General features: G+C 33.9%; 1 protein-coding gene across 1 annotated transcript in view; it reads left to right on the top strand.

Moving 5' to 3' along the window:
• Positions 1-2,586: 2,586 nt before the first annotated feature.
• The window catches only part of LOC143681205 (uncharacterized), an 88,679-nt gene continuing 69,959 nt past the window's right edge, over positions 2,587-21,306 (top strand). The window contains exons 1-2 of the mRNA XM_077158021.1: positions 2,587-2,619; positions 4,486-4,590. Of these exons, the coding sequence (XP_077014136.1) occupies positions 4,523-4,590 (68 nt within the window). The 5' untranslated portion in view covers positions 2,587-2,619; positions 4,486-4,522. The remainder of the gene's footprint in view (positions 2,620-4,485; positions 4,591-21,306) is intronic.

Raw genomic sequence — 21,306 nt, 5'->3', positions numbered from 1 at the left:
GAAAATTCCCAGGTGTTGTGCTGATGCTGGTCCAGGAACTACATTTTGAAAACCTTTGAACTGCAGTGGGGGGTGGGGGGGTGGGGGGGGTGGGGGGTCAGCAAAACTTTTCTGTAAGCAGCCAGATGGTAAATAGTAGGCCTTACAGCCCTGTCAGAACTACTCAGCTCTGTTACGTTTGCCTGAAAACAGATATACACTGTTACATTTGCCTGAAAACAGATATACACAGTACATACACCAATGGGCATGGTTGTGGTCAAGTAAAACTTTACCTGTGACACTGAAATTTAATTTCATGTAATTTTCATGTTATGGAATATTATTTTAATTTTTTCCACCCATTAAAAAATGTGAAAACCGTTTAGCTCACAGGTCATGTAACAAACAGGATGGGGTCAGGATTTGTCCTTGGGCAATAGTTTGCTGATTTCTGAACCTTAGAAGTGAAAATTTGGACTCCTACCAAGTTGGAGTCTTGGTGTCCAGGTAACAGGTGGGTGGCCTTTCTTCAGAAGGATTATAAGTTCTGGATAAAACAAGATGGAATTTGGTTCTGTCTTTCATTTTCACCCATCCACATTTTTGTGTCTGGTTTTACCACAAGTGCTAATTATGCATAATAATTTTTTCAGGCTTTATCTTTATAAATGATCAGCTTCCAGAAGTGGGGAAAACATGGTGTTTATGATTGGGGGCTCAGGAGGTGCAAGGAAGGGATTCTGTTTAATTCCCAGGAGGTTCTTCAGCAATTTGAGTAGAACATAGTTAGACTTGATTGTTTAACCCTAATGACTTAGAGCAGGAGTTGACAAACTTTTTGTAAAGGGCAAGATGGTAAATATTTTAACTCATTAAATCCTCATAATAACCGTCTGTGCCAGTTTGAAACCGTTGTGTACCCCAGAAAAGCCATGTTTTTTAATCCTAATTCAATGTTCCTATGTGGAATCTTTTTTACTTTTTTTTTTCCCATTTTTATGCAGTATGGCGGGGGTCACATTTCATTATTTTTCCATGTGAGTATCCCCTTATTGCTGCACCATTTGTTGAATTTTTGTTTGGTTTGTTTTTTCATTAGTTTGCTTTCCTTGTTTGTTTGGAAAGTGCATGGACTGGGAATCAAACCCACGTCTCCCGCATGGCAGGTGAGAATTCTATCACTGAACTACCCTTGCATTCCCCTGGGTGGAATCTTTTTGATCAAGTTGTTTCCATGGAGATGTGTCTCTACCCATTCAAGGTGGGGTTGCTTACTGGAGTCCTTCAAGAATGAACCATTTTGGCTTGAGAGCCAACACAGAGAGAGAAGTTTGAAGATGCAGAAAGAAAATGCTCCTTTATGATGTTATCAGAAACTGATGCCTGAAAATTTAGATCTACTTGAACAGTACAGGTTGCAAAATTGTGATATCTTAATTTTATCATTCCTTCTTTATTTGTTAGCTGAATATTTTTCTAAATAGAAACTTTGGGGCAGACAAAGACTCTTCTATCAGGCATGATATTCCAAGGGCACAGAGATTACCTCCCAGAAAGGACAAAGGCTAGAGCTCTCTTTGGGCAAGGTAAAATTCTTCATTACACAATGTTTAAACAGCAAAGTGATTGACCCATACAAACAGAGGTCAGAAAATAAAGGTCCTAATATCCCAGTAACCCTCCAAACACTTACATGTTCCTTTGCATCTTCTATTTTAAGGTAAGTTTCCTTGAAGGGAAAGAAAAAGATCTGCCTATTTTTGCAAACATATTTGTATATTTTATTTTAGAGTCCTCACCTATTTCTCTTATGATGGGATATTATAGGGAATGGCAGTCACTGGAGCAGCAGACTATACTGACTTCTATGCAGTGCTCTGTGTGAGCTATTTGTGCACGTATTACATAACATTGTCTATCTATATTGTATGATAGTAGTCCAGACTTTAGCTCCCTGAATGAAGTAATTTGCTCCTCATTTGGAGTTTTAGTTCTAGTGCCCTGCTCTAAAAAGGTGAAACCGCTTCATGTCTTTTCTATAATCTTGCTTTAAAACTCAAAGCGGGAAAATTCTACTTTAAAAAAATGCAGTGTGGGCTTAGATAGTACTTTAGTTCCTCAGCTTATGAAGAATATTGTAAAATTTGCCATCCTTCATATTTCACCATGCAAAGGCAATGCCTTAATTTGTTCTTCATTCTTGAGGCCAGATCCAAATTCACAGATGAAACTGATCTAAATACACAAATAAATTTAATTGCCACCATTTTATATGCCTAGAAAAGTGCTTCATCTTCATTTTTTTTTCTTCTTGCATATGGGAATGCTTTCAGTTCACACTGCCAGCTCTACCTCATGCCATTGACCTCTTACGAGATGCCATTGTAAAAGTGAAGGAGGTGCATGATGAACTTGAAGATTTACCATCCCTACCACCTCCTCTTTCTCCTCCTCCCGCAACCAGCCCCCATAAACAGATAGAAGACAAAGGGGTTCAGTGTGAGGAAGAGGAAGAAGAAAAGAAAGACAGTGGTGTTGCTTCAACAGAAGACAGTTCCTCATCACATATAACTGCAGCAGCCATTTCTGCAAAGGTAAGCTTGCTGAGACAGACCCAAAGTTCCAAAGGACCCACAGGTAAATGTACTGATTTTATCCCTCGTTCCATCCTGTCTCCATATGCGGTTCATACCTCCTCAGGGTATGCTAAAGAAAAAGAACTGAGATATTTGTTGCATTCCACCACTAAGTTCCTTCCACTTGTAGAGTCCTTGAAGGCATTCAGATTTGTTCTGAATTCTGAGGCAGTAAAGATATTGCTGAAACATATTAAGTAAAAGCTTCCATGATAAACATGGGGCATTTAATAACTCTTTGAAGGATTCATTTTGTCAGCATATTAAATGTAAAATGTTCATATGTTCAGAACATCAAAATTTCACAAATTCCTGAAGGAGCAGCAAACATGCAAACTTAAAGCTAGAAGAGTTAGATGATCCAAGAAATGAATTAGGAAAGATGAATACATTTTTAAAAATGATAAAGCTTTTCAGTTCAAAGTTGTTGAATTTTCCTTAAACTAAGCACTTAAATATTACTTGAAATAATTTATCCTAATGGTATAGAGGGGAAGTGGATATAATATATTTGCATTTTTTAACTTAATAGAGTAATCAATGCTAGTAACAGTATTGTTAGACAGAGTATTATAGATTCTGTCTTTGGGAAATTCTGGAGGTATTTGAGTAAATTTGGTCATCTTAAAGTCACAAAATATGATTTACGTAAATAAACTTATGAAGCATGTAATAACATGGATGGACCTAGAGAACATTATGCTGAGTGAGACTAGCCAAAAACTAAAAGACAAATACTGTATGGTCCCACTGATGTGAACCGGCATTAGAGAATAAACTTGGAATATGTCATTGGTAACAGAGACCATCAGGAGTTAGAAACAGAGTAAGATAATGGGTAATTGGAGCTGAAGGGATACAGACTGTGCAACAGGACTAGATACAAAAACTCAAAAATGGACAGCACAATACTACCTAATTGTAATGTAATTATGTTAAAACACTGAATGAAGCTGCATCTGAGCTATAGTTTTTGTTTGTTTGTTTGTTTTTTATATATATTTTTTGTTTTTTATTTTTATTTTTTCTCTATATTATCATTTTATTTCTTTTTCTGTTGTCTTGCTATTTCTTTTTCTAAATTGATGCAAATGTACTAAGAAATGATGATCATACATCTATGTGATGATATTAAGAATTACTGATTGCATATGTAGAATGGAATGATTTCTAAATGTTAGTTAATTTTTTTAATTAATAAAAAAATATGGTTTACATACTTATAATACTAAAATTTAAACCAGCCACTATGTTTTAATATCTTTAAAAGTAGCATATTATTTCCAAGAATGATGTTTGTTCATTGATTGAGAGCATGAAGATGGAAAATTTAACTGCCATATAAAATAATCCATATAGTTTATAGGTTATCCAGATATTTAGGCTAAAACATAGTGTAGAAGTTTTTTCTTGCAACATGTAGATTAGAATGGATTGTGGTGAAATACTTTTGAAGTATCGATTCATACAACCAAGTAGGTGGTTTTTTCACTAATGACCAGATTATTCTGTCTTGAAATATGTTCAGTGATCCATTAAGTCTTACCTAAGGCTACTTAAATTCTAAGTGGTATGTATTGTTGTTGTTGTTTAATGAAACTGATTGATAAAATAGTTGTATTTTAAAATCATTATGTGTCCCTTCTCTTTTACTCTTAATTAAATGAGTAAAAAACATAACCCATTTCTATTTTAAGAAAAAGGCTTATAGCATTTGAGATCTAAGCTGATTGTTTCATCCTACATTTAGAAAAATTTGGCATTTCATTGTTCTATTTTTCCCCCTTTTTCCTTTTCAGTCTTTTTACTTGTATAGTTTCATGTTCTCATGTCACTGTATTCATAGTTGTTATGTTTTGTGCATTAGAAATATCCATTCTACACCAGTCCTGCTGTTATGGCACATGGTGAACAGCCCATCCCTGGTCTCATCAATTATCTCCATCATGCAACAGGCAATGCAGATGAACGGGTAAGACAAGAGGCTTTTGCATTAATAATTTTGCAAGTATTCAGCCTACCTCCTCTCCTTGGAAGTAAGCTGTAACGTATCCTGGAAGACATGTTATTTTATTCTGTAGGTTCTTCAGCAGTGTTTTTTTGGTGAAAATGTAATTACCACTGAGTATTTTTGATGAAGGAATTTACTTTAATAGAGTTTCTCCTGTGCCTAAGGTACTCAGCCATAACGATTCTCTAGTTTGTGGCATTGAACTATCATCATGTTATGTCCAAGAAATGCACTGCTCAGAAGTTTTGGGGTTTTTTCCCTTACCAATTTTGTCACATATCTTTAAATAAGTTATGTGGCTTAATTAAGATCATCCCTTAAGATGATCACTTTGAGTCTTAAAAGGTAGACAAATTGGTCAAGCTAATATTAATTTGTATTAACCTTGCTTTTATTCCTCATTGTTTTTGCATCTCATTTTTTTCCTTCACTATGTTCTCATTACAGTCAGTCAGAGTTGAGTATCTATGTAAACTCTGTGATTCCTAATCTTTGGATAGAAATTTTTAAGAATATATATTCATTCTTTCAGTCACTGGCTAAATAGCAGTTCTCAAAAATCCCCCAGGTTAGAAAAAATTAAACCAATACGTATAAATCATTAAGCAGTGAGAATTTCCATGGCTGGAAAAAAGTCAACCTGACTCCCTCTACTATGGCTAAAAAATGAAAGGAAAAAGAAGTAACAAGTTAAAATTTGGGTTTAAATATTTAGGAAGAAGAAACATTAGAATTAAAAAACAAAAACAACTCAGCCTCGGTAGTCTCTTGGGAAATTTACTACCAAATGTTACCAATGTTGTATTGAATAAACCATACCTGGCTAGATAGAAATTTGGCTTAATCAGAGGCCAAATAGAGTTAAATTATTAGTGAATTTCATTTGACAACTAATATGTCAATTCTTCAGATATGCCTTTGCTATAAACTGTAAATATTCCAAAATGAGCCAAACTTGAAGCAGGATTGTCTTTTGTTTTGTTTTGTTTTCTTAATGTCATAAATCAACCACCACAACTATAACATCATTTTGGTTTTCAAACTAAAATAATTGGAAGTTTCTGTATTTATAACCAAGATTTACATTATTATATTCTGTTTCGGGTTAGTATATCAAAAATGATTTGAGTGATTTTTCTTTATTCCTATTCTCTCAAGGTGTGTATATAACTACTACCATTCTATATGCATTAGAGAGAAGTTAATTCATTACATACAATGAATATCATACAACATTAGACCTTAATTCCCTGGAGGAACTAGTTGACAAAGGCTGTTAAACTGTCTAACTGGATGTCCTCATGTAGTACCACCCTGGAACTTTTCTCATTTATTAAAGTTATAAAGTCTTTTGTCAATATTCATCTTTTTGACAGATGCTATAGAGTGTTTAGACTTAAAGAGCTATACATAAATGAGTATAATGCTCTTGTTGTCAGACATGGCATCCATAGAAAAGAATGAAAAGGAAGAAATAGATATCAAAAAAAAGAATGAAAAAGAAGGCCTTCAGGTTTCTCAAAGCTACTATAGATGCTGTGTTAACTATGGGAATGCTTATTTGGCACTTATTTCATTAATGAGCCCCATTCATTCTGAATGGCCTGGTTATCTGTGTGAATTTCAAATTCAGTAAATGTTGGTTGTTATAGCCCACATATACAAAAGCTGTTTGGGGTTGTAAATAAATTTCAAGGGGTCAGGAGACAGAAAAGTTCAAGAAACATTGCTTTAGGACAAAACATCTCTTTTTCCTTTAAAACAAAAGCACAGTGCCTGCCCATGTTAAAAAAAAAAAGCACGTGCACACATAATTGTATTTCTCTGTTACTTTTGCTTCTAGTATATTCTCAACCACACATTTTAATTATAACTTTTAACAGAATTAACTGATTTCTATTTTGCTGATAAAGCTTGGGGGTGAATAATTGAGAACTGTCTGACATACATGCATTTTAGCAGACTAGCAAAGCTCATGAACATATATGTAGTGCAACTTTCTACAACTGCATATAACCCTTTTACTGTTTGCTAAGTCAGACAAAAAGATGTTCATAAATATGACCCAAAATTGTAGCATCTATATAGTAAATACAAATAAGGAACAAAAATATGTAAGCTTAAAATTGTAATCACTAATCAATTTATTTAAAAATTGTCTATGTATCTGATGAGTGTCCATTAACTTAATCAGTCCAAAGTTTAAGTTACCTAAAGATCTTAGAAGTTATCTTCAAGCAACATAAATTATTGTTGAAATGATTCAATTTAATCAAGCATAAATATATTCTCCATAATTGTAAACATTATGTAGGAGTAATATTAGCTAAGTCAATCAGTAAACTTGTATAAGTGTAGGGAAAACAACCAAAGAAGAGGAAAATTTTTACTTGTATTTAACACTACTCTATTAAAAAATGAATTTTTTTGAATGAAAATTACTGGTTCAATAACCTCCAGGATAACCTCTCAACTCTGTTTGAACTCTCTCAGCCACCAAAACTTTTTGTCTCATTTCTCTCTCCTCCTTTTGCTGAAGAAGGCTTTCTCAAGCTTATGATGCCAAGTCCCAGCTCATCCTGGGAGTCCTGTCCCATGTTACCAGGGAGATTTACACCCCTGGGAATAATGTCCCATTTAGAGGAGAGGGAAGTGAGTTCACCTGCAGAGTTGTCTTGGAGAGAGAGACCACATCTGAGCAACAAAAGAGGTTCACTGTAGATGACTCTTAGACATCATTGTAAGTAGGTTTAGCTTCTCCTTCATAGGGGTAAGTTTCATAGGAGTGAACCCCAAGATCAAGGGCTCAGCCTATTGAATTGACTGTTCCCACTGTTTGCGAGAATATTAGGAATTCCCCAGATGGGAAAGTTTAATATTTCCTCCTTTCTCCCCAATCCCCCAACAGGGCTTTGCAAATACTTTTTAATCCTCTGCCCAAGTTACCCTGAAACATAATCTGGGTATCCTCTAGCCTGTAAAAACCAACAAGATCTCATGCCCTTTTCAAGATTCCATGTAATTATTGTGTTTGCATAAGCTGACCATACAAGTTGAATTGGACAATGCACTACCCAAAATATAAATTTTGTACCAAGTATTTCTTCCTTTGATCTCACAGAGAAGTTGAAATTTTAAGATATGGTCCATCTAATCCTTTACCCTGTATTCTGATTTACCTTAGTCCTATCCAGGTCAGCTTCATTCATATTTCTATTTGAAGTCTGATCACTTTTTCAACTTTTTTTAATAGTTGCTCGATGGAATAATGCTGACTTTCAAAGCTTCAGAGCTCTAATTTTGAGACTTTGGTGTCACATAGATACCCGAAGTTTCAGAGAATGACCAGGTTATACACAAATGTTTCAGAGTTTAGAAATAATGGTTACAACTTTGAAATAGATGTTACTGGTGTAAGAATTTATAATCTAGGATGCTATACAATAGACTGCAATCTGATAACCCATGCTCTCAACTTCAGTTTTCCAAGTTTGTATATTATAGTTAGCCCATAAGAGTGAGGCATGGAAATATTTGTGTTTTTGTTTCTTTACATTTCATTCAACATATTATCCTCAAGCTTCATTCAGCTAATTGCATGCCTCACCATTTTATTCACCTAGTTGCATGCCTCACAGCTTCATTCTTGCTCAGTCATCCATTGACTATACCACAATTCCCCCTTTCATTCCTTAGTAATTGTACTCTTATGCCACCTCCATCCATTACAGACACTGCCACCATAAACACCAGTGTGTAAATGTCTATTTGTATTCCCATTCTCAGTTGCTTGAGTTATATACCTAGCAATGGGGTTGCAGGATCATATGGCAATCCCACCCATGTGGAACCATCACACTGCCCTACAAAGGAGCTGCACCTCTCAGCTTCACCATCAAAAGTGAATAGGTACATCTCTTTCTCCGCATTTTCTTCAGCACTTGTTTCTCTCTGTTCATTTTTAGACAGTTTATTTGCATATCATACAATCTAACCTAAGTTAAAAAATAAATGGTTCCCAGTATAATCACATAGCCATGACTTCACCATCAGAATCTATATGAAGACATTTCCTTTTAAGAAGGTTCTTTTTAAAACACAAAAACTACTAACAATGAAGGACAATATTGCTATATTTAACTACATTAAAATTAAAAGCTTCCTCTTACAGAAAGACATGATGAAGTAAGTGAAAAGATAAAATACAGAGTAGGAATAAGTATTTATACCATATATATTTGATAAAGAACTTGTTATCTAGACTAGATGCATAAATCTAACAATTCAGTAAGAGAAAACAATGCAATAAGGGTGAAATGGGCAATAAACTAACAAAGACTTCACTAAAGAGAAACTCTAGATGGCTCATGATCATATGAGTAGGTGCTCACTCTTATTAGGAATCAAGGAAAAACAAATTAAACCATAAAGATATATCATTACACACCCACCAGATTTGAAAATATTGGCAATATTGAGTACAGGCAATTTGTTGTAGAGTAAGAGGAACTCGCCATTCTCTGTTGATAGACATATAAAGTGGTTCAGCTAATTTGGTAATTAGTAAAGGAGAGTATTTATTCTCCATAACCAGTAATTGTACACCTGCATGTATGTGTACGTGTCCTAGAAATTTAATCATGTGTGTATCATAATCCATGAACAGGAATGTTTATAGTGACATTGCTCATAATGCCCACCAAATGGAAACAGTACAAATGGCCCTTAACAGAGTAATCCATATTCACTACTTTCATTTCCTTACCTCCAATTCCTGTTTTAATTCCTTGTAATCAGGTGTCTTTCTTCATCAATAATGAAATCTCTCCCTCTTGGGAAAATAGTGACTTTCATCATCCTGTTCTTCAGTGTCTGTTTCTTCTCTTTTCTCCTATATTCTGTCTTGGTAGTCTTTCTCTTGAGGATCTTGTATTAGTTTAAGTTTCCAGAAATATACCAGAATGGAATGGCTTTTAAAAGGGGATTTATTATGCTATAAGTTTACAGTTCTAAGGCCAAAAAAATGTCCAATTAAGGCACCAGCAACAAGCTACCTTCACTCAGGAAAGACTGATGCTATCTGGAACACCTCTCAGCTGGGAAGGCACAGGGTTGGCATCTGCTGGTCCTTGATTTTGTTTCTCATTCCATTGCTTCCAGCTTCTAATGCCAGTGGTTTCCTTTCTAAGCATATATGGGCCATCACTTAGTTCCTCCAGGCTACAATTCTGGGTTCTGGCTTGCTTAGCATCTCATAGGAAGGCACTGGGCTCTGCCTTTGTCTGGGTATCTGCTCTCTCTGTCAGCACCCCAAGCATCTCCAAACATCCATTTTTCTGTCAGCTCTGAAGCAAATGTTCTCCAAGCATCTGCATGTGAGTTTTCTCCAAAATGCTTCCCTTTTTTAAAGAATTCTGGAAACTAATCAAATTTATAAATAGACTATAAATTATAATTGCCCTTCTCTTTTTGGAGGGATTTAGAATTTAAAGCCGAATTCCATTCTTGCCTTCTTACATTTTTTTAAAATGTGTTTATAGAGTATTTTTGCTTTATGCATTGCATTTTTTGTTTATTACTTCATTACACCTTTTCCATGAAGACTGTGTTCAGCTTTTGCTTCCTGCTAAATTTCCTATTTGCCCTCACCTACTATCATTATACTTTCTATAGGAAATTTGGTACAACTGGGAAAGATACCTTAACATGATCAATTAAATACAGTCCTTAAAAATCTGCATCAAATCAACCAGCTTTGACTGAGTAAAGAATATCAGGAGTATTCGCCTTTAAATGAGTAAACATTTCTGTAAGAAGTTCATTCTTATAGAAATGGCTCTACCTCAATAGTTTATCTCAATTTGTCTCTGACTCTACTTTCTTTGGGCAAAATTTGATGCAATGCCTATTAGTTCTTGTATATAGAACATTGTTTGAGTATCCTGTCTTCTTTGTTTGATGTTTTGTTATTTAGTCATAATAATAATATGCACTTATTAACTATTTCATTTATAAAATTATGTAACATTGTGAGTATATTCTGTCTTATAAATATGACTAGACTACAATAATGATAAAGATTACAGTAAATTCATTTTAGATATGTCTCTTTGGAAAACAGGCTAATTTTATTCCCTTAATATGACAGCTTAATTACTACAATTCTGAGGTTTTAGTTCTACTAAAAAATAACAAATTCTACTTATCTGTGCTTAGAACTAAAATATTCTCTTCAAAATCTTATAAATTCACCTATAGTAGCCTAAAACATCATTTGTAAAAGTGACACATCTGTGAAGTGACACATAATGCTCACCATAGAATTGCTCTTCTCAGAACTGACTTTAATCCCAAAATAAGATACTGATAAAATGATTCTTTGAAAAGTAAATTTCATTAGTAATAAAAAAAGGGAGAACTGAGGAAAAAAACAACACTCAAACTGTTTTGAAAGATAAAGTTTTTCAGTTTTACATTTGCAGTAATAGACACAGAATAAACATGCAGAGCAGGATTTCCTTAGAACTAGCATCTTGCTAAAGAAATTTAAATGGTTTAAGTTCTTAATATGTAAAAAATGACCATATTTTAGAAACTACCTCAATAAACCCAGTAAGTGGCAATGACACCTTTATCACAAATTTTTATTGCTTTTATTTTGCTTACCATAGATTCTAATCACCTCAGAAGAGTACCAATTAAATAAGCTCAAAACATTGTGATGTTATTTCACACTGTTCAGTTTTTTAAGAGTACAAGAAAACCAATTTGTATCTTCATTCATTCAGTAAACTCTTACTGAGCACCAATAAGTGGTGCAAGTGCCAGAAATAAAAGTGCAAATCAGATAAATAAAAGTGCACCTTCTGTGCAAGGTACCAGAAATAAAATAGCAAATCAGATAAGAGTATTTCTGATTCCTCTACTTTCTCATTTTCTCCTATGTCTTCATTTCAGTTCCCAAACTTTGCAATTTGGAACTTCATGCAAAATTTGTAACTAGAGAGTACATATTTAAAATTTCAGCTCACGTGGCAATGTGACAACATAATGAAAGAACAGGCCACAAAATTGAATGTGGCAGTATGCCAACATAGAAAGTTAAAAGCAGGCCATAAAAGTATGAATGCTGAATCATAAAGTTTAAACATGATTTTGATTATAAAATGGCAGTTTAAAAAATTAATGATAAAATTTTGGTTTAAAAGAACAATGAAATTCTCTGGTAAGAAAAAGTTTGCGTTTCAGTTGTTTTTTTTATCTTGTATGGGAAAACATTTTATAGTGTTGCCATTGGAAATATATATAATTATGTACATTCAGTAGTACTGAAAATTGAAAAAATAGTAACAGAAAATCACAATCAGGATACCGAGCTGGCTTTGGTGCCCTTTTAGAGAATAATATGAAGATGTACAGTAGTCATTCTATAAATAACTTCATGTGGAGTTTACTAATGTTAAACCAATGAAGATCAGTGTTGAAAAGGGGCCAGCTTGCTGCTTTTTCCTCAAATGAGCATCTTTTCAGCAAGATCATACCAGATTTTGGCCAAAGGAGAGCCATCTCTGTCATGGACTCTTTCTGCTTTTTAAGCCAGGTTTTATTTTGTTTTGTTTTGCTTTTAATCACAATATTCTCCTTCAAATAGCTTGAACCTCGAGATGATTTTAAACTCAAGTTTCTGCTTATAAGACTGTTTTGTTATCTGGCAAATGTGTTGGTGATGGAGCTGTCTAAACTTCTAAGACCCTTACTATGCTATCATTTCCTCTTTAACAGTGTTTTCTTTTCCCCACTGCAAAACCAGGCTTGGCTTCCCTCGTACTCGTCTACCTACAGTGTATCTGAGGTATATTTTGCATGTATTTTCTTACATGATCAATATGCTCACCCTCACCATTTTTCCTATTTTATTTTCCTTTTGCCTTAATTTGTTTTGCCTTGCACTTTGCACTCTGCTGAAAGGAATGAGGGTACCAAAGGGGGAAAGTCACCTGTTTTAGGGGAAAACTTCTATACTTATACTGCACTTTTGTCTGGGTAACTTTTTTGATAGTCACTGCATCACATTGAAAGGCGAGGCCCCAGAAAAGACAAATAGCCAACTTGATTGATACCACCACTTTAATTCCATAAAGATTCCTTTCAACCAGATTATTAAACTCATATTGGTTAATGTAGAATTCCAGTTTTTACTAATGGATGTGTCTGTCCCTGATAGCTAAAGATTTGCATTGTGTTAATCCTAATTTAATATCCAAACATATATGAGATCATTTAAAATTAATTATTAAATGAAAAGTTAATATAATTCCCCTATTTTTTATTTATTAGAATTTCCCTATTTTTATATAAGATAGAAGATTCACTCCCATTTTAAAAAATAACTGATTAGGTAACTCAGTAAAATAATGTCCTTGATACTTGTATTTTTAAAATATTTTTATATTACCATTCATGAGTTTCATATTTTTTCAACAAAATATTTTACATGAAATTTGAACTGCTTTTTACTCTTTTAGTGGTTTCAGTTTTTATTCAGATTGTGTTAAACAATAGCATAAATGGGCTTTCTTGTCTCTAGAAAGCAGATTCACTGAAATATTATTAATGAATTTTGAACAACTGTATCTATTTTCCAAAGCAGAGACAGAGTGGAGTAACTGACAGAAAAGAATATACATACCTCAAAATATTAGTAAATGAAAGAACTTTAATAGCCTGTGAATTTCAAGATCTTAATTTTTTACTTTATAGACATTGCCTGTTCCTACCTACGTGTGTTACTTTGTGCCACTGTCGCTGCCATGGGTGGGTCTGTATGGTCAGCTCAGTTCTGATGGCAGGAATTTTATCTCAGAATATCATGTGAAAAACAGAAAGAAGTCACTGTCTAAAATGCCAGAAAGTATATGCAGAACCAGACTTTTGACTTAAAATTTTAAGGAAAAGTTCTTACAGCAATAGCATGACTAAACCCCATAGACTCGCAAAGTTGAGTTAACTGAGTCAATAGAATTACAACCATCTTCAGTCTTATTTCCTTAGAAGTTGTAGCTGCCACAAAGTTTTTTGTCTTAAAACTTATTTTGCGGAGAATTAATTTCTTCTTGAAACATTTATATGTAGAGAGAGCAAAACATGAAAAACAAAGTAATTATATTTATGGTACTAACAAAAATTCTTGAAAGAGAAGGTCGATATCATCTTATCACATTTTCCATATGTCTTCCTAGTTCTTCATGATGATCATTTCCAGTTTAAAAAATATATAACCCATTTCTTTCTGCCACTTCATCCAGGCAAATTCTCCATTCCCCATGAGAGTGTATAGCAAGTTTACCATTGGCATCATCTCCAATCACAGCCTACAACATCCATCAGGGTATTCCTTTCTCTGTAACAGCGTGTGTTCAGGAGGGTGCTCAGGTTGGAATGTGGATCTGGCTCTGGGGGAGGAGGGGTGAACTGTGTGTGCTATGGCATTTGTTCCATGGCACTCAGCTCTTAAATGAACTCTGGCTTCATCTGGGTTTTTTCCTTTCATTGTGATACTTGGGCTTTCTTGATTTGGCATGAAATTTGTTCTTTTTTTTGTCATTTGTGGTAGGGTTTCTCTCTTGCACTTATTGCCACATTTTTGTGGACCCCATAGGTGATGTTTATGTTTAAATCTGTGATGCTACAAAGACCAATGAAATGAAGAATTTCTTAAAGAATCTAACAGTCATGATAATCCTCTAAACAGAAATAGTCTTCCATAATTTTTTTCCATTTAATCTTATTGGTAAGTGTCTGTTTCACAGAATTTTAGACTATAAGCCTTAAAAATTAGATTTTTAAGGAATGTTCTTATATGTCAATTTTTCAAATGGAAGGCATTTGATGAGACTATTGGTAAAATACACTATTTATTTTACAGCATAGAGGTAGCCAAACTTTCCATCACTCAGTTACTTCTTTCTCTCACAGTTCACCATATTCAGTTACCTCCACTACTCAAGAAATAAATTCTCATACCCTAATGTAGCACATTGGTTTTACCAAGTGCATGCCACTCCTTTCTGTGGCATTCATGAGACAAAATAATAAAATATAATAAGCTATGCCTAAAAGTGAATCTATCCATGATTTGTATAAGAGTGAGCTGATTTGTATATGAGTGAGATGATTTGTAATCTCATCTGGCTGATACTGCTTAGTAAAGATTACTCTATGTAGTCGATGGTCCTTTTTAAAAGACGCAGTTCTATGATACAAATACAAAATACAAGCACTGTGTTTGGCATTTTGATATCTTATCTCAATCTTCACAACAGTGCTATTTGAAGAAGATACTATATCCTTATTTGAAACATGAGGAAACCAAGGCTCAAAGAGATTTTGTCTTGCTTAAGGTATAAAGCTGGAAAATGTGTAGCAAAAAATTGTTCCTTCTTAAATACCATGCTTTCTGCTTTTCCAGAATTGTTGTCATCATTTTTGTGACTAGGCATGCAGTATTCTTATATTTTCACAATATGTATTTACTTTATCAGATCATTATACAGTTATGGATTATATCTCATCAAAGAATGTAGTTGTATCTATAAAATACAAAATTTCAATTCAAGGAAATATTAGATGTCCCTTTGTGTAGTTTATTTTGTTTTTCTCTTGTTTAATTGTTCAATAAATATTAAGCACTTACTATTTGCCAGACACAAATGCTATTTTATAATTATAATGATATAATAGATATACCTTATTTAGCAAAATTGTTATTTTCTGATTATTTCTTAACCTTTAGGATTGACTTCATATTTGAAATGCATAAAATATCATGAATGTAATGAGATCAGTTTCTCATGTTGTGCACCCTTGTTCATCCCTTCAAGCCAGGTAAAAATAAGGAAGAATTCACCTTCCAAATTTCTGACTGATCTTCAGCTTTGTACCAGCAACGTTGTTTTATTTTGCTTTTAATCCTTTGAAAAGATTGCTTCAGAATTCCCTTAGTTCAAACCAAAACCAAAATTATTACTATCTCTGGTAGAGACAGTACTAATCTCTGGTAGAGATAATGCTCTGTACTCTTTCGTACCTATTTCAAAGCTGGGATATGACTAAACAGATCTTTTCAGATTCATTAATTATCTAAGCCAGAAAATTTAAATAACCATCCAAATTATCATATTTTTATGGTCTAAATTGAACCCTTTAAAGAATTATATATAATGTCTTAGATTTCCCAGTGGCAAGGTTGATTTTGGTCATTTGAAACTTTGAAGCTAAATGATCTTTCCTGTTGGTTGGACAGACTGAAATTTAATTATATTCTTATTGAATGCTTAAGAACTTTAAGCTACATTTAAGAAAAGATAGCATTTTTAAAGTAACACAAAACAGTTGCCTTTTGAACTCCTAACATACTATTAGATTACCAATTATGATCTAAACAAATCTTGACTGACTGGCAGTGTAGAGCTCTCTCAAATAGAGGTTTCAGTTAAATTGCAGATCATTGATCCATTCATCTACCTATACAAGGAAGGAAAGAAGGAAGGACACCATACTTTACACAACACAGCATTTTGTGTTTATAAAGAAAAAATAGGACCATTTTTGAAGCACAAACAGTTTAGGAGTAGCCATGAAATAAAGATTATACAGTGTGAGGTAATCACCTCAGATATTCTACTTTATAAAATTTTACTTAGAAAATCTTTAACAAGTGATTTATCATTTATTTGTTTGTTTCAGTGTAATTGTCTGTGATGTTCCAGTCTTTCCTTTCACTCTTGTGTGTATTTTTTTTCATGCTGTCTGTCTGCAATAGTTGGGAAGCTATTAGCATGAAGAAATCTGCTTGAAATAGTATATTTTGTAAACACTACAACTGCTATTAGGAAAGTTTCTTGACTCCTACTTCACCTTTGAATTTTTAGAAGGGAATTGGAGCATACAAATTATGTAGGCCAAATAAGGAATTTAAGTACATCCTTTTCTGACGTTCTAAATAAGTGATTAGCCATAAGTTTGCTGTAGGATAATGGGAAAACACATGGCTTTCTTTTTGACTGGGATATCTGATAAATCCATCTAATCAAAACATTTTTTTAAAAAGAATTGGTAATTCTTGAAACAAGCTGATGGGTACTTATTTCTACTTCAGCATACATTTTAAATTTGTCATAAAACAGAGTATTTTTTAAAACATGTTTGAAAACACTATTTTAGTTCACAGTGAATTTCTGTTTATCTTCATATACTGCATTATTCACTGTGATCATCTGAAATACAGAAGAGGTCATCAATGAAAATAAAGCATAAGAAATTTAAAATTTTAAATTAGGCAATATTAATGCATATATAACAAGTCCAGGAAGTTATTGAGCTAAATGTCTTAAAGCTAAAATATAAGCTATATATATGTCTTTTAGAAAGACAGAGAGAGAGCATATGTATATTTGTATTCTTCTCTTTTATGGTAATAGGAATGAAGAGAGTCTGTTTAGTACTTATGTGGAAATCCAGCTTTATGCAAATATAGATTAGCAATATTGTCATAATGTTATATTTTTTCCTATACTATAGAGAATTTGCAAATGAAATAGATTAATTGGAGATATGAAAAGTTAGAGTCCACATAAATGTTGGTATATTATAATATATAATAAAATCATAACTTACCTACATTTATACCTGTATTTCTAGCTGCTTATTTGAATGTCTTTTTTCTATTTCAAATTCAGTATATCCAGACTTGGACTTATCTAGCACACACAGACCAGTTCTGCTGTCTAATTACCTTCTATCAGAGGTAATATTCTTAAAGTTTCCCAGAATAGAAATCCCATAGTCATCTTTTACTCTTTCTTATCTTTCATCTTTGACATCCAGTGTGTTATTAAATTTTGTCATTTTTATTATTTCTCCCTTTGAATATTTCCTTTTAATTCTTACCTCTAACACATTCAGTGAACTTTATAGCCAGGTCTGCTCTCAAATACTGACTCTGGTAAGACAATAAATGAACTTGGTATATCATAGGGGAGGCACTCAAAAATATTGGGAAATGGTGAGTGAGTGAGTGAACAAATAAGTCAACATTTCTAAATTTTATGAAGTTTCAGCATCAGCATTTTAGGGAGAATTGATAATTTATGTAAGCTGTTCATTGGTTAGCATATATTATGCATTAAATAAACATCTTTCTTATTCTGCTCTAACATCAATGCTTATACCATGATCAACTCAGACATAGATTACTGCAGCAACTAGGTAATTAAGTTCCCTTTGAATAGGCCTTTCTTTCCTTCAGACTAATCATCCTTCCAACTAAGCTGCTTTAACTCATTTCAGTTCTCTAATCAAAACAGCTATAACAGCCTAATTCTACCCTATTGTAGCAAGAGTAAATGCCTCTCTGCCTCTCTTTGAAAGTCTTTTCATACTTTTGCCATCTACTGTTTACCCTGTATTCTAGTGACTAACTCCTTTCAGTTTCCCAAGGACTTTTTCTGGTTTTAGTATTGAAAGTCCCAGGTGCCAGGACTATCCTGGTTTTAAAATGAAGCCCCACATCCAAGGAATCCCCTCAGTCCCTGGGAAACCAGGATGATTGGTCACCTACTCCCTCTCATGTACCTTCCACTCCAGTCAAGGCGAACCTTCTTACTGTCCTATTATGTTCTTTCTTTATTTTTTGCCTTTAGTTGTGCTATTCTGTCTGCCTGAAATACTTCCACCTTAGTAGCTTAAGTTCAGCAACATCCAGAAAACCTGTTTTGCCAACTTTCATTCACCTTAATCATCTCAAAAGAATTTCAATTATTCTTATAGACAGTATACTTTATATTGCTTTTCCTCCTAACTATCTGGCCATTACTCTACTGTTCTTTATATGCTGGTGGTCATCTTGATACACTCCCAGTCTTACTTCATTTCCTTTCTCACCACACATCTGCACTGGCTAATACAATAGCCAGTAGCCATATGTGGTTTTTAAAGTTAAATTCATTAAAGTGAAATGAAATGAAATGTTCCAGTTGCAATAGCTGCATTTCAAGTGCTCAGTAGCCACATGAGGCTCGTGGCTACCACATAAGAAAGTGCAGACATGGAACATTTTCATCATTGTAAAAAGTTCTATTGGACAGTAATGCTGTATATACTTCTAGGACATAATCAGCTTTATTATTGTGATCATCACCACCATCATCATTATTTCCACTTATATGCCACCTACTTGTTTAGGGACTGTTCTAGGATTGTCACATAATGTTATCATCACATCATAAAGAAACTACCTTGGCATCAGCTGCATCTCTAACCCACATCTCTCTTCAGAGTTATAAACATCTTGTTTTAGTCTTAGCTGGCAAAGCAAGTACCATGTTCATGTGGCTTTTTCTCTCTCTCTGTGACCTCCCTATAAGGCCCTCAGTGATAAAATTAAGATCCATCCTGAGTCAATTAGGCCATATGCTAACTAAAGTAACCTGATCAAAAGGTCCTGTTAACGATGGCTTCACACCCACAGAAATGGATTAAGTTTACTATGTTTTGGGGGTACTTTACTCCAAGCTACCACATACCTCAAACATAACTCAGTGCCCAAATTTTTTTCTGCAGCCCTGTTTCAATATATGACACTACCCAATTACTTAGACTGGAAAGATACTAGTTAGCCTACATGCAGCATGACCAATCAATACCTGCCTCTTTGGTATCTCTGGAATCCATACCCTTCTTTCCAGAATTACATTCAGTGATTTAGTTGGGATTCTAATCTGAATTGCTAGAATAACCTCCAAACTGGTTCCCATACCCTTATTCCACATAGCTCACCAGAATAAGCTTGTTAAAATCTTAATGAAATCATGCTATTCCCCTACTTAAAATCCTTCAATTACTCCCATGTTTCTTAGGAGTTGGTTCTTATCTCTATTTTTTTTTAAATAGCATACATAAAACACTAAATGTGCCATTTTAAGCATTTTTAAACATAACATTCAGTGGGACTAACTACTTTTACAATACTGTGCTACCATCATCACCTTCCAATACTAAAACTTTTTCATCACGCACAAACTTTTTTACTCGTTACCAACCTCTCCTCTTAATATTCCCTGTCATGGCTAAAAATCTTCTGCCATACTTCTTGCAATTTCCCAATTGCCACAGTCACTCACATCTATAACTGTGACAAGTTACTCACATCTTTAAATAACTTGCTTTTTTTCTGACTTCACCTCCTTTCCTTCATCTAGCTAAATTATAATTGTCCTTTAAGACTCGGCTCATATATCCTTCTCCCCACCAGCTCTGAGTTAAGAGCATCTCTTACATGTCTCCACAGCAGTTTATACTAACTTCTATCATAACACTTATCATACTGTATTATAATTGATATTTACTTGACTGACTGTATTGTGTTGTGCTCCTAGAGAGTAGAGGCTGCTCTACCAAAACAAAATCTATAATTCGCAGACAAGATAAGTCTGGGGCAAACAGTAGGTATTCAATAAGAAGGGGCTGAATTAATGAGTGGATGAAATTTCATCATGTCCTAATTGCTATATATATAAAATAGTATTCAGTCTGTTATTAGATTATAAGACTTGGTTGGGTAGAGACACTGAGTTAGTTTCTTTAGACTTTTACTCCCTTCCCCCATCTATCACACAGTAAGCATTTAATGACCAAATGCTGATTCAATCATGTGCTTAAACCTAGTCTCAAATATCCCACTATATATTAATATCAAATGTCCCAAAGCAATTATTAATCTAGGTCAATGTTTCTAAGGCATTTTAATTCTACGTGGCCTGACTGTTCCTATAATACACTCTGATACTCCATTCATAAATACATATAAGAGTAAGGGTAGCTGGCCCAGTTTTTCTTGAGTATGGCTCAAACAATATCAAAGAATTAGTCCAATATCTGCAATTCTAATTCCTTATTAACATTGGATATGATGGGAAAGGAGGGTCTCAAACTGTAGAATTGACTTTCTCAGCTAATAGCTGAAATCTGAAATTCACCTGAGAGGTGTACAGCTTTGCTCTCTGTGAATCCAGTCAGTCTCCCTGATAATCTGTTTTAAAAATATTGAGAGCTAAATGTTTATTTAAAAAAATAATGGTCTCATAAATTCAGGTGGGAATGCATATCAGAATCAGAATTGCTACACAAGTCAGTTCTATTGGACAGATATACTTCTAGGTTGATCTCTAGGGTAATATATATATAGTAAGCTGAGACTTATTATCAAGTTAGTAGGAAAATTTTCCTTAGCTTCAACAACATTGAAGTCAGAATCTAGTCTTAACTGATTGAAAAATAACTTGTATATAGGCCTTTAACTAAATCATCTTTATCTATTACCAAGCTACAAAGAGAGTATTGACAAGCAACTTAAGTGAAAGTAAGGATCAACCTATAAATGTCCAATGGCTTTTTTTACTGCTCCCCATCCTGTACTGAGGGAACACTACTCTTAACATCAAAGAAATTTTTGCTCCTCACTAGGGAGATACCTTCCTGTATTATACCACAGGCCATCATTTTGTCTCCATTTCTCTTCGTATTCCATAATTAACACAATTATCTCTTCTATCTAGGAAAATAGAAGGCACAGTTTACACAGCTTCCTGTAAATTATAGGAGTTTAATAAATTCTAAGCC

This window comes from Tamandua tetradactyla, chromosome 4 (genome assembly GCF_023851605.1).
Source record: "Tamandua tetradactyla isolate mTamTet1 chromosome 4, mTamTet1.pri, whole genome shotgun sequence".
NCBI lineage: Eukaryota > Metazoa > Chordata > Mammalia > Pilosa > Myrmecophagidae > Tamandua > Tamandua tetradactyla.
The sequence above is the reverse complement of the archived record's forward strand: the minus strand, read 5'-3'. Positions and strand labels throughout refer to the sequence as shown.